The sequence below is a fragment of the Metopolophium dirhodum genome, chromosome 3, assembly GCF_019925205.1.
Source record: "Metopolophium dirhodum isolate CAU chromosome 3, ASM1992520v1, whole genome shotgun sequence".
Lineage (NCBI taxonomy): Eukaryota > Metazoa > Arthropoda > Insecta > Hemiptera > Aphididae > Metopolophium > Metopolophium dirhodum.
This window is the reverse complement of record NC_083562.1, coordinates 41407817-41426829: the sequence shown is the minus strand read 5'-3', so window position 1 is coordinate 41426829 and position 19013 is coordinate 41407817. Positions and strand designations below refer to the sequence as shown.

At 31.9% G+C, this 19013-nt stretch overlaps 1 protein-coding gene across 2 annotated transcripts in view; it reads left to right on the top strand.

Annotated features, from left to right (window-relative positions):
* LOC132940769 (ecdysone-induced protein 78C-like) overlaps positions 1-19013 on the top strand; it is a 67404-nt gene that overhangs the window by 46211 nt on the left and 2180 nt on the right. For both annotated transcript variants that reach the window (XM_061008508.1, XM_061008507.1), the window contains 5 exons: positions 3416-3557; positions 11743-12116; positions 14279-14423; positions 15261-15418; positions 18128-18307. In XM_061008508.1, coding sequence (XP_060864491.1) covers positions 3416-3557; positions 11743-12116; positions 14279-14423; positions 15261-15418; positions 18128-18307 — 999 coding nt within the window. The remainder of the gene's footprint in view (positions 1-3415; positions 3558-11742; positions 12117-14278; positions 14424-15260; positions 15419-18127; positions 18308-19013) is intronic.

Genomic DNA, 19013 nt, shown 5'->3' with positions numbered 1-19013 from the left:
ATAATATACACGATTATTTTTAATAAGCATGTGAAGTTAAAATTTTGACAAAATTCGTCAAAATCACGAATATTTGCAAACTATTTCACAGTTAAAATTTCTAAAATTATTTATTTGTATTGCTAAAGGTTGAACATATAATACAAAGTTTCTCTAAGTAGTTTATTTCGGAACCAATAAATCTGTAAAATAAACAAGTACGTCATTTTTTTTTACAGATAAGTATACCTATATTCTAAATTCAAATTTGGATGTTATTAGATATTTAAACAAAGAATAACGATTTTGATTATTTTCTATAATATAAAATATTATTCCAGGGTACTTGAAGATGTTTAAGTAAATTATTATTATTTATACATGATGAAATTTTTTAATACAATGTATTCGGAAATAATTAATTCAACCTACTGCAGTATTAGGTACTATAATAGTAAAATAAATTACTTCAATAGCAATACATACATAAAAATACATTCTATAATTATTACTTATCCTAAGTATATTATAGGGTGACGGACCATCTTCGCTCAGTATCGTTTTTCGTATGCAATGATTTATCATTGAATTCAAATTTAACACATCCGTTACAGTGACCCACTCGATACCTATTGTAGAGTAGAGGAGTACCCAGTTACTCACCTTTTTTGAACATGATTTTGCGAATTTAATTCTGGATTAGAGAGCATATTATATTGTAATAGTTTATAAAATATTTATGTTTACCTAAACTCAAAATAATAAAATTAAAATGCTTGTATTTGTGTTACTTAAAAATCTGATATTGCTAATTTATGTAAATCTTTTAAAAGTTGTTCATTTCCATTAAGAATCTAAGTATAGTTATGCAAGTTTTAAAGTTTTGGCAGGTGGTGGTTATAAACTTATAGTTGGTGGGTCGGTATTTGCAAAACAACCGTTATGAGACATCCTGTAAATATATACCTAGTTTATGGAAAAATGAGTTTAAGGTTTTAATTTTTAAACGTATACTAGTATACGCGATATTTTCATAAAACGCGTTTCAGATTCCAGAGCTCCACTCAAAACCTTTTTTGATATTATCACTAGTTTTAATTTCACATTAAAAAATTAATTAAAACCAACATATTTATATACCACTAGTCACTACCTTGTGTTGAGGTAAGCTATAACAGATACGAGTACCCAACACTCAGTATATAATATGTAATCTGTAACCTGTCTGGTTTCTCTCTCTTTTTTTTGTAAGCCTCGTGACAGCATCCCCAACCCCCTCTATTCTAATAAATAGTACGGACGGAGCCCCAAGTTTAAATTGATTTCACGGATACCCAATCCCCATACATCGTCCCAATAGTCAGAAGTATTTTTTTTATTTAAGTAAAACTCACGTACCTTCTATAAACCATACACGACGTTCCTAGTTGAACTCTACAATTTAATTTCGTTTCCATTTTGTCGGACTTTAAAAAATAATACTATCAAAGACTTTGAATTTTCAACAATTATTTATTAAAATACATGCATAAAGACAACAATTAATTTAAAAAAATTATATTATTTTTGGGTGAATATTATTTTTGAATATAAAATTAGTTACGATTAACAAAAAATAAAAGCAACTACCTAATCGTACTTATTATACTATTCTAAAAATCAGTGTACCTATTTATTTATTTATTAATACGGACAAAAGTCCAGTTCACAATATATTTGTATAGATAACAATAATATAATATAATTTAAAATAATAAGATATAACATAATAAAAGATAAAAAGATTATTAAAGTATATGTATACAAATGTAGATACCAAAATTAACTAAATATATTTTTTTATGTTAGTACGGAACCCTAGTAGTTAAGTATAACATAACATTTATAATTGTGCCTATTTATTTATGAAAAAAGTATTTGTAAAATTAAATATTCTATTAATAGTAATTTTAAGGGAGAATAATATGTTTTTGTATCACATTCATTGGAGCCTGGGGGCCTCAGCCTTCAAAAGTTGTGTTTTTTCTAAACTACTGAACACCCGTGTTGACCAATATTAACCCCAATAATAACGGTTATTAAAACCCGAACGTTTGCTTAAATTTTTTGTTCCGGTGTTTGAACACCCGAATACATTCAGCACCCGAACACCCGGAACCTGAAACCTGAATAAATGATTCGGGTGTTAAGCAACGATAAGCTGTGAAACCAATATCGAGCTCCTAACCATGTACTTATTAGAATAACATATTATTTCAATATTATAAAATCGTGACTGATGGCGATTGGGTGAAATAATTATATAAGCAGACCGTTCTATGTTTGCCATACGTACCAGGTACCTGTATTATTATACGCACATACAGATGTCAGATTTTTCTACGACGTTCTGGGGATATTATATATTATTATGTACCTATCTATGCAGCTTACCGGACTTAACTATAATATACATAGACACACTGTAATTCTGTACAGTACACTATATAAGTATGTTATATTATGTATAGTTTCAATATTAAGTGTGACTAATTAATTTGGCCGGACGATAGTAATTAATGAGAACTGTTCGGACAGTGCGTTGTCTACACGCACGCTCTATATACAATTCGTCCGTAGTACTCTGTGCCTAATATATTGAAAAAGACTTTGACATACAATATACTGTACCTACAGCGTTCATATAATATATAAATATTATTTACTTTTACATATTACTCATAAGTAATTATATAATATTATAGCCAAATAGGTATGCACCGTTTTAATGTGGAAGCAAATATTGTTGTCCTTCCGCTTTGATGTTTATGTATATAATTTTTCATGAATATATTTTTATTCTTAATAATCTACCAAATACGCTGACGTGTGTTGGAAAAACTAAATTATAAAGTAGAAAAGAAATTACCCGGATCATTTCGTTTTTTTTCCAGTCCATTATTACGCACGATTGAAAAATTTTATTATAATTATTATTTCACGGTAATAAATACTGTGTCCGTTCGTTGCACAATAGCAAAAAAAAAGTAATAAAAAACAATAACGATCATAAATCTGGTTGAAATTATAAAATTTTAAAATTACGTATACTTATTGTTGTTTATTTTCTCGTTTTATTTACAAGTACCTATATGTATTATGTATTATTATTATATCAGTCATCAGACGTTGTAGATGGAAAAAATGTAAACAGGCGGATAATGCGGTACCGTTGGACTATCCGGTTCCTTGACCTTCGACGGGTTTTTTTTCTGTCATTATAACATTCATATAACGGCAATACATAAGGAAAAATTTTCTTTTCACTATTTCGCCAGTAAATTGCATAGCTCAACGATCCTGATTTTTTTCAACCAAGCGCGATGCATTGAGACAAATTCAAATATAATAATTACTATATAATATAATAATATGATTTGAAAAATTGTTGTTGCAGGGGTTCTTCAGACGGAGTATACAAAAACAAATCGAATATCGGTGTCTGAGGGACGGTAAATGTTTGGTGATCAGATTAAACAGAAATCGATGTCAGTACTGCCGATTCAAGAAATGTCTGACGGTTGGCATGTCCAGGGATTGTGAGTACAATTTTTTATGTAATGTGTTATCGTGCAACTTCAAAACTAATACGCTGGGTGAATATAATATGCATACTGCATAGGGTTGTATTAGAGAAATAAACGTTTAGAAAAATATTGTAAAACTAATTTAAAAATTGCTGAATGTATTATATGTGAACTTACTCGCCGTTAAATTTCAAGAACAAACTATTTATTTTAACTATGATATTTAAATACAATACTGGTTTTTTATCAAGAGCAAAAATATATCTGCTCTATAACGTTTTAATGGATTGAATAAGTACAGTAATGTTTATGATTTTCTTTTTATCAAAGTAAATCGAGTAATCATTTTAAAAGCGCACGTTTTATAATAATCTGCCAAGAGCACAAAGGAAAACGGTTTATTCTTGTGGAAAATACACTAAAATGTGCTATTATTTTACAAATGATTTGAATGTATTTTTTTCGTTTTTGTACAATACCATTTCAACATAGCATGTTGCAGAATAATAATATATGATTAAAGGTCTGCGTTTATATTTAAATAGTGTTTTAAATAATGTATGTACTTACTTTTTTTAATTCAATAATCATATTTTTTTCTATTTTTGCCATACCCAACACCCATACATATTATTAGCACATAATGGCAGTATTGACTATTGCACCTATTAACAATATTGGTGTTGGCGTTGGCGTTAAACTTCTATATTCTATTGTATTTATTTTTCAATGTTGTAAAACTCAATAAACATATTTCTAAGTACATCACATAATATAATATTATATTATATTGTAAACAGCCGTGCGTGTTATAAAAATTGCATAATTAATTAATGTTATTAAGTCCATATGATATTATTTGTTCATAATATAGACCAGCATACAATTTACTATTATTCCTATTATTTCGTATTAACTCTGTAGTTTTTAAATAATAATAATGATGTTATTATAATCACCCACTCAATGAGAAAGAAGTAAGACCCGTTGCCGATTATGTCCAATAATATTTACCCAGTGTTAAGGATAGAATATATAAAAATATTACAATTTTTGTTTTCAACCGCCTATTATACCTAAAACGAGCTATATGGTTACTTAATTACGGCCAAAGTAAATCTAAATCATAAGACCGAACAAATCTATAATATAACAATAATAATATGACATCGCATAATATCATAAACATGATAAAATTGATACGAGCAAGACTTAAACATAGGTACTGTCGCAACAAATAATAATAATATAATTTATTATAAAATATTTTGGGGGTGTGACACTTGATCAAGGGGACTCGCGAGACTATCCCCTCTCCCCTCTCCACACACCAACACACTAAATACATGCCGGCTTAGTCAACACGCCCGCGGGCTATATGGCTGGTTACAAACACTTTTGACACCGGATTCGAGTTCAGTGGCCGAACGTCCACATTCAAAACGAATCTACATATTTTAGACATCGCTGCACCGGTCGTCCAAACGGCTCGAAAACACCTACGGCCACGTACCTATACCTTTTATTGCCAGTAGCAATAGTATATTATTATATTCATGCATGCCAAATGTCATGTACCCTATACTCATGTGATTCCAGTTACAAAGTATAATAAATATAGGTAGGTATAATATGTAGATTGTTTGTACGTATTTATTATTAGTTATTAATTTTGAATATAATATATTAGTATTTAATATACCAGCTGGTATCAGCGTATTATTCGAATCCTCCATAGGAAAAATTAATAAATATAAAATACGGCACTCAGTGTAGGTATTTCGGTAGAGTGTACACCAGTTCATGAGCAAGTCGGTTTACTTGATAATGGTTTATATGGGGAAGTGGGGGGGGGGGGTCATAACCACCTCTCCACATATGTCTTCCTTCATAAAAATGTATTTCTAGTATCCCTCCACTAGTACCGGTACCTTTAGCATGTAATTTCGGGAAAATAATTATTAGCATATATAGGTAACCCCTCAACAAAAATCCTGCGTGTGCTACCACTATTAATATTATAGTATCTGGCACATGGATTTGTGGAAAAATACAAATATTAAAAAGATGCACAACCAGGCAACCCTCCACCAACGACGGGATGGAATTTCATCACTTGGCGTATTTCGGTTTAAGTGTAATATCTAACCTCATGAAAAAAATTGGTTCAAATATATCTCTGCCCATGAAAAAATAAACAAAAAAATGCAAACAACGGATTTTTAATATAGTTGCGTAAATGGTTTCATAAACATTTTTTTTTTTTAAAGTCGTAAGAATCGGACATATAGCGCCATGAATGTATTCCAATTTTGTCGTTCAATTGTCTAGGGACGGGAGTTGGGTCAATGAAACTGTACCTACGTAAGACCTTTTCCATAAAGTGATCTATAAATTTAAAAAAACCACATGACGTTTGGATAAGTTGTTATATGGAGAATCAACTTTTTACAAAACTAACAGTTATATAGTCTTATATATATTGTACATGTGTGTGTTTTTTTGCACTATTCGACCGGTTCGAGTCTAGCGCATATACATATTTTATAATTAAAATCATGACAGTTAACAATTATAAGTAGGTATTCTCAATTTTGTAATATTACCAGTATCCGCGGGTAATATGAACACGTGATAAAAATCCCCTTTTTTTACTGTAATATTATATTTGTTTTTATTATTATTATGTGAACATATTGTTAGTAGGATTATAATAATATTATAATGGAAAAAAAAAATATATATATACTATATGCTTGTAGTATTAAAAACAATAAACTCCTCGTACATTTCTTTTATCAAATAATATAATAAATTATGAATAGAGCTCTTTTCTTTCTTTGTTTCACTATTGAAAGCCCTATTCTCATTTTTTTGGATAAATAATGAAATATTATGTTATTATTTATTTTTTATCTCTTAAACTTATAATATAAATCCGAATTCGAGAAAAAATAATTCTATGTAATATTTTGAAATAGATGAATGATAATTCAATAGATGGTCATTTTTATTAAATAAAATGAATTTTTATGTCGACCCATAAACTGTAAGAGATTATTTCATCTTTGTTCATTATTATTATATTATGCACAATGCCCTTGGCTCTCAAATATAATATTATAATTGAATTCCCAGGTTTACTACCTATACTATGATTTATATTAATTATTAGAAGACATTTTTAGGTGCCAATTTTAAAAAGAAATAAATTAAACATACTACATAGTACATAGTAAGCAAAATAAAAGTCTAACTAAACATTATATGGCTATCACTATATCTACTATAACGTCTTTATACGTAAAACCGTTAAAAATCCTTAAATCCCTGATATTTTTTGTATTCCAGCAGATAGCATGCGCCTAATTATATTTTTATGAGCAAATATATTGATATAATATTTATCGAGAAAATAACCAATTCAGCAATAATTTGAACTTTTATGTTATAATTATTAAAATCAAAATTTTATGGATCGTATCCGATATTTTTATTAATTATAAATTATAACCGATGGTCGTTAGTGCATAAAAACTGATGCAGGTTCAGAAAAAACACTATAAAGAAAACAACCATATAGTTATGTATAACCGTACATAGGTATAATCTAAAAATAAGCGTTATTCAAAACTTATATTCGTCTTTTAGAAAAACTATATGAAGGGTACGCGTTGAAAATGTAAGTATAATAAATTATATATTTTCAAGTACCTACTTGGTCCACTCCTACGACAACACCACCCTTCACAAAATAAACCACTACTATATTATAAATTCACAGTAATGCATAAAAAAAACATACACAAACGCATGCGACAGTAACATATTATTATGACGTATATCTATTGCACTGCGCTGCACCATCATCTCGATATTCTCGGCGATTATTGCGTCTTTCGTTTAATCAACCGTATCGGATATACACGTTTGAGTAGTAAAAGTGTATAATATTATATTATACCTATACCTACAACTGTCGATGACAACTCTGAAAAAGTGTACACACAAGTAATCGCAAAAGAGAATATACACAGAAAAATATATTTACGGAGAATATATAAATATAGTGTATACTATTGTCATTGAGAAACGTTCACATATATTATATTACTCTACATGCCCCTATATATAACACGTCATCGACGTCTCTTTACAGAAATTCAATATCCATCGTTGTCCATATTATTACTATTTTATCACATCATTCGTTCGTTCCAAAAGAATTTTTTTTCAAAACTACATCTTCAGCTGTACGAATATCGGGATATATAGTATATGCGTCCACTATTATAATAACACCGCACGTTGTAAATAATTATATATTTAGGTACAGTGGCAGATTTAAGGGGGACAGAGGGCCCCCATTGGCCTAGCATCTAAGTTGATAAGTTGGGCCGGTTTTAAGTATTTAAATCTTTAAAAAAAAACAATGTCCCCACTCCCCTCAAAAAAAAATTCTCGATCTGCTACTATTTAGGTATATAGTGTATACTTATTAGTTATTAGTTACCAGTTAGTAGTTACTATTTGTTATACTCTTCTGGCGGCGCCAACCGATCGATATAGGAAATAAAATGCACACGTTAGGTTATTAGGTCTCTCGTTCCAATTTGTTTCCTCACCAAGGATTGCTGATGCAGTGTGGTTTGCACGATAATACATTATCACGGACTAATGTATACCTTAGTACACATATATACCCGTGTACATCATAAATCATTTTATTATTAAAACTCATTTACTCATTAGTATATTGTTATTATCATTAGCATTGTTATGATAATCATTATCATTTTTATTATAAATAATTCACGACCATGAAGACGAAATTATTAATACGCCTGCGCAGAAACAAACCTACACAGCTTCGCCAAGCACCAAATCGAGTGGCACAGATTCAAAACGTAGAACAATATTTTACTAAGGTTGATGGGGAAAAATATCTTGTTTTAGTGAACGATTTAAAATGTATTATAGATTAACAAAAGTTAAATATTTCAAACAAATTTATGAAAACGTATAAGATTTTTAAAGTTTTGACCAAAAAATGGCCTACAAACAAATACATCAGACAAGACACAATAAGCAGCTTATAGAGGAGTGGTACGTCGTACGTGATAGCGAAGTGTCCACTGGTGACCTCTATACGTTTTCACGACCGGTCATACGGGTGGACGAGTGTATTCGATGCAGGGTTTGCTCATGGATGACAACCATCGTGACGGAGGGCAAGACCTGACCGCGACGGGGAGGTTGACAGCGAGCGACTAGTACGCGAATACGATGTGCAAGTGCTGTAGACGAGACTGTTGTGACGACGTTAACGGTGATCAAAAACACTTAGCGAGCGAAGACAACCATTGGTACTTGTGGAATCGGTAAACCGCATCACAACGCACCGTTGTCCTAGTACTCTCTGTGATTTTCGCCCCCAACTCTACCACGTCTGCGTCTTCCATTGCCGCGCCGAGGAGTCGAAAAAGGGAGAGAATCCGCACCGCAACGCATCGCGGTCCTGATACTTTCCCTGGTTTTCGTCCCGGCAACCTGACTCCGGCGTGTCTGCATCCGTTGCCGCGTCAAGGAAACGTTAAAAAATATGTCCGTGGGTCCAACGACGCTGACGTTCGTGTTCATAGCTCCTCGCTCACCCGTCGTGCTTTGTCATCTCCGTCGCCGCCGTCGTTACTAGTCGTCTTCGTGCACTCAGTCATCGTCGCATTGCTCTGGTACCGTCGCATGTCGGCAAACGTCCTGCAGAGAACGCATAGAGTGACTTACCACCCCGGACACAGTGCGTGCTCTTTCACGTACCACTCCCCAGGTCACCGCCGTCTTGTCTGGTGTTCTTCGTCCGAGGAATGAGGGACGGGAGTCTGCTGGCCGGTATTCCCATCGGCAACAACAGCAATGGCAACTTCCACGCCATGGAGACATGCCTGTTATCTGCGTTTTCGTCTGAACAGTATAGATGTCTGACAGATCAGACCTTTCATTTCTCCGCACTCTTCCGATTTCTCGGCCGCATCCCAACATCCAAGTCTTTGGCCACTACCGCGTCGCCGGTAATATCTGGTGCAGCCCTGCGAATCGTCCGAACTGCCGCGTGGACGGGCCGCACCATAGATGACCGGCGACGGGGTAGTAGCTGAATACTTGGACGTCGGGATGTGACTAGCCATTCTGTTAAATCGGAAGAGTGCCCAGGAGACTGCAGCGCCGAACAATTCCACCAAAAAGTCGCCCGTTTTGTAATTGATGACGTCTTCGTTCTTGTATATTGGTATCATGGGTTAATCTTATCCGTATAGTTGGTCTGCTGCTGACATAAATGCATGATGGTGACGTTAAATTATTGCTGCATTGTTTCATCGTATTGGTCTGCCATCATGATTTTCTCAGTATGGATGATATAGTTCACGTTTGGACTAGGATTTGCAAATAATGAACACAAAATTATAATATGTCCTAAGCTGTCACCAAAAAATTCAAATATTTCCCAGACGACGGGAATAACTTAGTTTAAAATAAAATTAAAATAATAACAATATAATTTACAATAAAAAAAAGTGGTTTGCATTTGAAAAAAATATGTTAAATGGGATAAAAAATACATGTATTTGAAAATATGGTGTTGAAGACGTTTAAGTATTGTATACTTAACAATTCTAAAAGTCAGAATTTGAATAAATATTTTATTCAAGGAAAAATGGTGGTGTGTATGATTGGTGAATCACTCTGTACCTATAGTAAATAGTATAAAGGCGTTTTCCATTACCACACAAACACCACCTGACATCGTACAAAATAGAAAGACCGATATCACATACAAAAATGGCACAATATTGCTCAAATCAATCATACATCGTAGCCTATTGCCGTATACACTACATACTATTATATACATAGTGTGATATTATGTATAGTATACTCTGTATAAATACATCTTCCATAACACTTTACACTACTATCCTGCTGGCTGCTATACAATTTTGCGTGAACTGTATAAACTATAAACGGTAAACTCCGAGTGAAGCGTGTAAGCCGGTTAGAGAAACTGGCAATGACAATAATTATTGCTTATATTATTATTAAAATGTATTTTTTGAGTGATAAAAATATTCCTCACTCAACAATGGCATAGGCAATATCTAGACATCGCCGCACGTTGTGTGCTGTATACGTTCAGGAGAAATCGCAGGGAACCCATATTATGATATTATTATTAATATTACTAAGAGTCGTATTTTTTTTTTTTTTTAAATTTGGCTTTTATTAGAAGAATTACAATCTATACAAGGTACAATAAGTAAAAGTAATAACAATTAACAGACAAATAACAAGAATAATTACATGAGGAGGGAGTCACACATTTGTAACACCTCTAATAGAGTCGTATTTATTGTAAAAAATAACAATGTATATTATAATCATCGTGTTGTAAAATGTTTAAAACTATAAATAAAAATAATTGAACAGAGCTTTGATTTTTTTACACCGTTTAAAAATAAAATGTTACTAAAAATATCAATTTTTGCAAAAAGAAAGCACTACTCCGTCAAACTCACGAAAAATAAATATGTTAATATTGTCAAATTCTTTTTAATAAATTATAATTAAAATGTCATTCAAGTATAACCATACAATATACATATTAATATAATATTACTTAACTTAGGTTATATAAGAATATCTCTAATTTAATAATAAATAAGAATGCAAGTTGGCTTGTTGCATAATTCTTAGTACCTACTCAAAACAAAATTTCATACTCGTACATTATCTACATAGAAATTAGAAATATATTAATTAATTTATAACTGTTGTTACGTCTTGGTACTTATCACTATACAGATGATAAGTGATAAATTTAAATACATCTATACACTTAATATTTCAAAAAGTTTTAACTGATGCCATTGTAAAACAACATTTTTGAAAAAATTCAATTTTTTACAAGTTGTTTATTGTTATAACTTTTCAAGTTCTTACATTTTTAAATGACAACATATAATTTTAATTTCATATTCCAAAACAGAATATTTTTCAGAGTACTTCAATATACATAAAAATTGAATTTCAAACCAGAAGTTAATTAGGTAGTCACAAGTATTTAATATTCAGATGAGCGGCTTATTGGATCGATATTTAATATACCATTTACTTATAGTGATGTGTGTGTTTTTTTTTTCAGCCGTTCGGTACGGAAGAGTGCCGAAGAGGTCTCGTGAACAACTCGAGTCGGAGTCGAAGACCGTGTCAGCCGCCGATTCGATGGCGGCGGCGGCCGTTCAGGTGACCACCACGACGGCGACCACGACGACAGTCGCTGCGAACGCGGCCGCAGCCGTAGCGGCCGCAGTGGCCATAGGGATCGGCGGCAGTGCACCGGTCACGGCTGACCCTATCATGACCGGCACCGGACCGGCCGCAGTGATCGAGACCAACGGTGGCAGCGTGTCCATATCGTACGACGTGATCGCAGCCATATCGCAAGCGCACCTGACCAACTGCGATTACACGGACGAGCTGACCAGGACACTGCTCCGGAAACCCGTGGCATCTCCTGTAATTATTTCTTACGATACATAATTATTATTATTCGTGAATTTATGAAAACCGAGAGACCCTCTCCTTAAAAATAATGATAATTAAGTTTAAAGAGTGGCAAATATATCATTTTAAGTACATATTTTCAGTAATTTATTTGCATAATTAATATAGGTACATAAATCATAATACTAGGGTTAAAATTATTTTGAACAATGTTTCCTAAAAAATCTTTGAATAGGTAACAAAGTTATGTATATTGTACAGTGTTGGTAAAAAATATTCTATATTATGATTAACTAATGGTTAAAATTTGAGAATAATGATTAGGTATGTTTTATAACATTTCAAATAATACTTAATAAAGTTTTGTATTTGAATTCTTTGTGTATATTTTGTCGGCCTGAGGCCTGAGCTGATGAAACCGGAGCTGGGAATTTTTTCTGCCGGGGGAGGCAAAGTATAACATTATAATGTATCAAATCTTACGAATTGTCAATAATGTCAATGATCATCAAACAAGATTAGTTCCAGAATGATTCGTCATCGAATTCACCGTTTTTTCCCACAAATTCCAGAAAACCAACTCTGAGAGCACAAAAACAATCTGTATCCAATTATTTCTCGACTTTATTGCGGGGCTGTAAGAAACTTTTGTAACTCCATATGCTCCTAATAGTGAATATACAATTATTATACTTATTGGAAAAAAATAATAACAAACATCATTATAATTTATAAAGCCAATGTAGTTTCGTCGCTCCTGTGGAAATAGTAGCCCTCCCCCTTCCTACCAATACATAGCATCTGAAGTTGTTCCGAACAATGAAGTATGTAATATTTTTATCATTCGTTCCGACTTCTTATAATTCCCAGAAATAATGGCTATCCTAAGGATTATAACATACTAGCATAAGTATACGTAATACGTTAAGATGGACTATTATTGGAATCTAGACGTGTTCTTAAAGGCTGAACGATGTGCATGTGCGAGAATAATCGCATCTGTGCCATGTCTATCATCACATAATTTGTTTTTTTCACAAAGAATCCATTTACACACTTTTTGAATTTTTTTCGAATTTTTCTGGTTTGCATTTAAATTATACTGATGTACCAGATAACACAATGATATTGTATCGCATTGAAACAGGCGTATAGATTTTAATTTTCAATAATCATCAGAGCGTATATTTGTTTTTAGATTTTTGAAAGCGAAGGACATATTCATTTTGAATTTAAATTGGACGAATACAAGAAATTAAAACAGTTTATCATATTTTGCCAAACATTTTCTGATGCGTAGTACCTATATATTAGTTCCATATCCTTAAATCGAGTTTTAATGCAAGTAAAACATAAGAAATAATTTCACTCGAGTATCAATAATCTTTTATTATATTTTATATTATTATTTTCCAAGATAATATCATAAAATAAAGATTATTATTATAATTATATGAAATTAAAATCGTTATTGTTTACTTATCTTTATTAAATAGTTTTTTAAGTGTTTTTCCAAATACAACTATGTGATTATAAAGGGAAGTTGTAAAATATAAAATTAAATAAAATGTTTTGCCTACGCGCAATATAGTGATTTATAATAAAATAAGCAGAATTCATAAAATGTTGAATTCAGAATAGAAGATATGAAGGTCACATAACATGATGTGATTATTTTAATTAAAAATCGTAGAACATTATCTTTTTTTTGTGTCCTCATGTTGTAGTATGTAATTAAATTAGTGAAGAATTTTTTTGTTGAGATAAAAGGGAAAATATTATTTAATATAAAATAAATATAGTCATGATAACTGTTTGCTGCCGCATCGTAGCCGCGTCGTAAAGGCATTTAATTAATGCCTTTAATGAAAATAAGTAGAACCTATTTACGTTGTACAGTTTTAATAATGAATATTCTGTAAACATTATACTATTTAACCGATCTTATAATAAAATATATCGTTTTATTGATTTCCTTTCAAACATTAATTGTTTCTTTCGTTTTTTCAATCAAATTTACTGTAACACGAATATTTTGTTATATTTTACGTAAGAAATGAAATGTAATAAAGTAAAGGCAAATATTGTAGGTTTATAGTTTTATTATAATATTATGTAAATTATGGCTGTTGTATGTATTGACTAATTATTTCGTAATTGTTTTGCATGTGAAGCCCGCCCAGGGATGCTCCAGCCCAGAGGTGGCATCATCAACAGCAGACAGCGAGGAACAGCAAAAAATATGGCTGTGGCAACAATTGGCCGCACACATTACGCCCACCGTGCAGAGGGTAGTGGAGTTCGCAAAAAGAGTGCCGGGTAAGAAAATATTATTTTCCTTTAGTAACTACCTTACGTGTGTGTCTCATCAAAGATTTTATTAGGCGTTCTCATCAAAGCGACTTACAACTGCAACTGCGTGTACTAACTAATGTCATGTTCTCAGTGGTTAGGTTCAACGTGACTGAAAAGAGATTCAACTTTTATGAAACTTATATTTGCAACCGATTGAAAGCAACTTAAGGAGAGGATAATACATTAATACAACCGTTTCAACCGTACCAACCATTCCAACCTCACCGTACAAACCCTACCAACCGTCTGCAGGCTAATGATCTCAGTCACTGAAGATATAATCTAATAAAAAAAATAAAAAATACCTTATATTCCTGAATACAGAGTCTAGAGAAAAAACAACTGTCAAATGTAATTAATTAACTATCTAAAACAAATTTTATTTTAATCTTTGTTATGGTTGATAACATATTTTGTGAGTTCATTCTGTTATACCGTGTATACTGACATATTGTCTCTGTCCATCTAACGGGCACTGTATTGAAATACTACTATATACAATTTTAAAATTGTGGCATCTAGGTCAATATTAGGTAGGTATTACTTTATTAGAGTTCAAATACCTATAACTTATAAGTTATTACCAAATTTTAAGCGAAGAAAATTTTCGAGATAATAGCATTTACTTTAAGTAAAATAATATCTAAATATAAAAAGATAATTAGTTATAATTTAATATATAGATTATAGGTACACACGATGCTTATAATAACGTTGAACTTGTATTTTATACCTACGAGCTTGTTCCTGCCGGCATGAGTACTAATCATACGCCGTTTGTGTTTGACTGTTCGTTTTTAGGTTTCGTAGACCTCAGCCAAGACGATCAGCTAATTCTCATTAAAGTGGGATTTTTCGAACTATGGCTGTGCTACGTGTCCAGGTTGGCCACGGACCTTTCGCTCACCTTCTACGACGGCACATTCATCACACGACAGCAGCTGGAACTCATTTACGACGTAAGCATTTTAGTTGACATTATAATATTATGTACCTACATCCACTGTCAAGATCGCGGGGAAACCGTCTACTCACCGATGATGCTTTTCTGTCTCCCAAGTGTTTCCCCGTATACAATATCTAACTATATACGATATAATATGTGTTAAATATTATAATTTTTTAAGATTATAAGCATATTATACGTATACGTTTAATCTATGATCTCGTCGAATGTCCCATGTATTTTTTCATTGAACAACATTCAAGTATACGTATAAAACAAACCTATTTTCTGGTTATATATTTCAAAATACAAAATGCTAAAAAAATCCCTAGGTTGTATACTTTTGCTAAATTCTATGGAAATTTGTCTGTTGGCATTGACTCCACTCAAATAAAAAATACTATCGTATGTAAATATTTATGTACCAAAATAAGTTTAACTGGACAAATTCTGGTCTTGAGAAGCTCTCAAGCTCTCTTCAAGTAGGTACTTAAAGGTGTTTGAAATATTTTTTGAAGATATTTAAATTCATATTTGAAATACATTTTGAAAGTATTTTTAACAAGTACCTATACTTAAATATTTACGGATGTCTCAAACATAGATATTTACATGGAAGTTTAGAGCCTTTGACGATGATGTTGTGTGCACAGTGCACTCGTATAATGTTTTAGATTTCATTTTACAACGAATATATTATATAGATCTATGTAAACGGTAGTATTAAATTTGGTGTATATTCAAATGGAATTGGGTGCACCATTTGGGTATAATGACAAACACATTTTTACACAAAATGCATAATATTATAATTTCCATTTTCCGATCGTATCCATTTTTGTTAAGTATCTATAGTCTATATTATATTGGCGATATAATATATCTTTAATCTTTATACTAAACTAGCTTATAAAAAGTTTATGATTATTTAGTGATAAGGGCGACAACATAAAATCTCCTGTTAGCAAGCACTCTCGCAAACACCTTCAAACCGAACATATAGGACCTATATTATAGGTATACCAATAAATTAAACTATCGATTTTATTTCTTTGAATATTGTGATTTTCATTTGAAATGTTTTTATAATTATTCAATAATTATCATATGCAACGAGACTAGTGATAGGTTTGTTTTCCCCCCACAAGATGTCTACAAACAGAAATACTTACTTACTGATAATATAATACACGTCACACATGCGTATATCTGATTAATTAATGTTGCCAATTAATTCTACAAACGTACTAGGGTTAACGTACTAACCTAACCTACAGAATACTACTGAATTGTTTTTTTTACACTAAAATTAATATGAATAAATTCGTGGACAATATGTACTATATTATATGACAAAACATCGCGTTTTTAAAAGAATTCACATTTCATTATACTATTCTTTATAGTAAAGACTAAGCTATACTACATATAGCTGTTCTCGGAACTTTTGTGTTTAAACTTAGTTCAAAGTTACAACAATGTATTATGAATAAGATGCATTTAAAAATATTTTAACCAGCGTGAATTTACGCATCAGAAACCTCAAGGAAATAATAGATTTATATTACGAGGTCGATGGGGTGGGAGAGACAAACTTTTAAAAAAAAAAGTCTGTGCTATAATAGGTATAATTTTGGGGCTCACACCAAAATATCTGAATAGGAGAAAATCATGTTAATTTTTTCACTTAAATCTGGACATGTACATTTTCGTAATGCTATTCAATTGGAATGTGTGAAGTATTTTAATAAAACAACAAAATAAATGTTCTAAAGGTTAATTAGACAAAAAAAAAATGCACTCATTCACAACAGCGACGGAATTAATTTGTGTTGCAGACATTCGACAATAATCAACAATACTACTACGCTAAGAGCACGAGTACCCGTAATTGTGTTATAGTGGATTCGTATTGCTTGAATTAAATTATTTATGTTGATCTACTTAAAAATGTCAAGTTCATAACGATTTATCAAAATAATTTCGGGGAAATATAATAAATGTACCTACGCACAAACTATTATCTTCTTTGAACACTAATTATCTGGATTCTGGGTCTATTCTATATCAGCCTGATTAGTACTTTGAATGGAATCGTAATTGCATTTCAGGACATAAAATACATTCATGTGATAACCATACAGACACGAAAAAATACTAAATACATAGTATCAATAATTTTATGATTTATTTTTATGACGAAATCATTAACACTTTTATAGCTTGGAAACCGAATACACCTCAGCTATTATTTCGGGTTTTTTAAATTATCACCATTCAAAAACAATAATGATCGAAATAGTGTTATCAGATCCACGCGTAGCTTGCTATAAAAGTATATATAGCCTAAAATATCGACGTCGGAAAATGTTGAAACACGAAATTCATCTTCATGTCACAATCGGTTAGACAACACCAATTTAAAATATTTAATAAAAATTTTTATTTTTAAAAATTTTTAGTTTTTCTGACCAATTGTTTTATTAAATACCTACCTACCTACTTAACCAAGATAAAAGTCAAAACACAAACAGAATTTTCTAACATAACACAGAAATCATCAAAACTATTACCATTTGTGCGCCATTTTTAAAGCCAATAAATTCTCTCCATTTTCGTTGAGAGTTTTGACAGGAGTGATTGAAACAGTAATTTATTATCAAATCATCACCATCATGCAACGTATTGTTTGTATTTACTGAGATCATTGTATTATCTGTAGGTGGACTTCGCCACAGACGTGTTCCAGTTGGTGACATCTTTCAACGGTTTATCGCTGACGGATACCGAAGTCGGTCTATTCGCCGCCATCGTGCTGCTAACGCCAGACAGGCCAGGCGTATCTGACGTAAAAACCGTACAGCACAGTCAGGACCGAATCGTTGAAGCATTCAAGCTACAAGTGAGTCGTCGCCAACGTCCCATGGTGGTCCCATGGGAACAATGGGGAAGAAAATGTCATGTCATAAGTGAACATCACTCTTCCACCCATGGACTTATTTTTATTCCTAACTCCTCGGCCAGTGTACCTGTAGCCTGTAGGTATCGTAAGTGTTCAATAAAAGACACCAACTATCATCGATTTTTTCCAAAATCAACTTTTCCATATCATATGAGATTGATAATAATATATCCATAGTATTATTTTTAAAATGGCAGCTCAATTTCAATAACTTATTTACATTGATAAAAAGTGGTACAATTTTTTTTTTTTGCTATTTTGTAATTTGTAAAATGTAAGAAAACTATCAAGTAACTTGGTGTCCATGGATACGGAGAACTTTTTTAATCTGAACCAGGAGTATATGATTTATCGCCACAATACCCAAACTTTATTGGGTATACAGGTGGTCACTGTTGGAATTAAGTACTAGCTAGTCGCTAGCAATATCTCAATAGTCGATACCTGCAATTTTAATTCAGCGTTTCTTAAATTGTATACCTACATATTACAGGCCACAGGGTATAATGTACGCAAATGTAACGTATCGATTTTACCCCCTCCCTCCTACCAGAAAAATTATGGAAGTAACGAAAAGCGTGGGCATTAAATATTTAACTTGGAGGTCGAAGCTCCTATCACTTATCAATAATGTCTACCACAACGC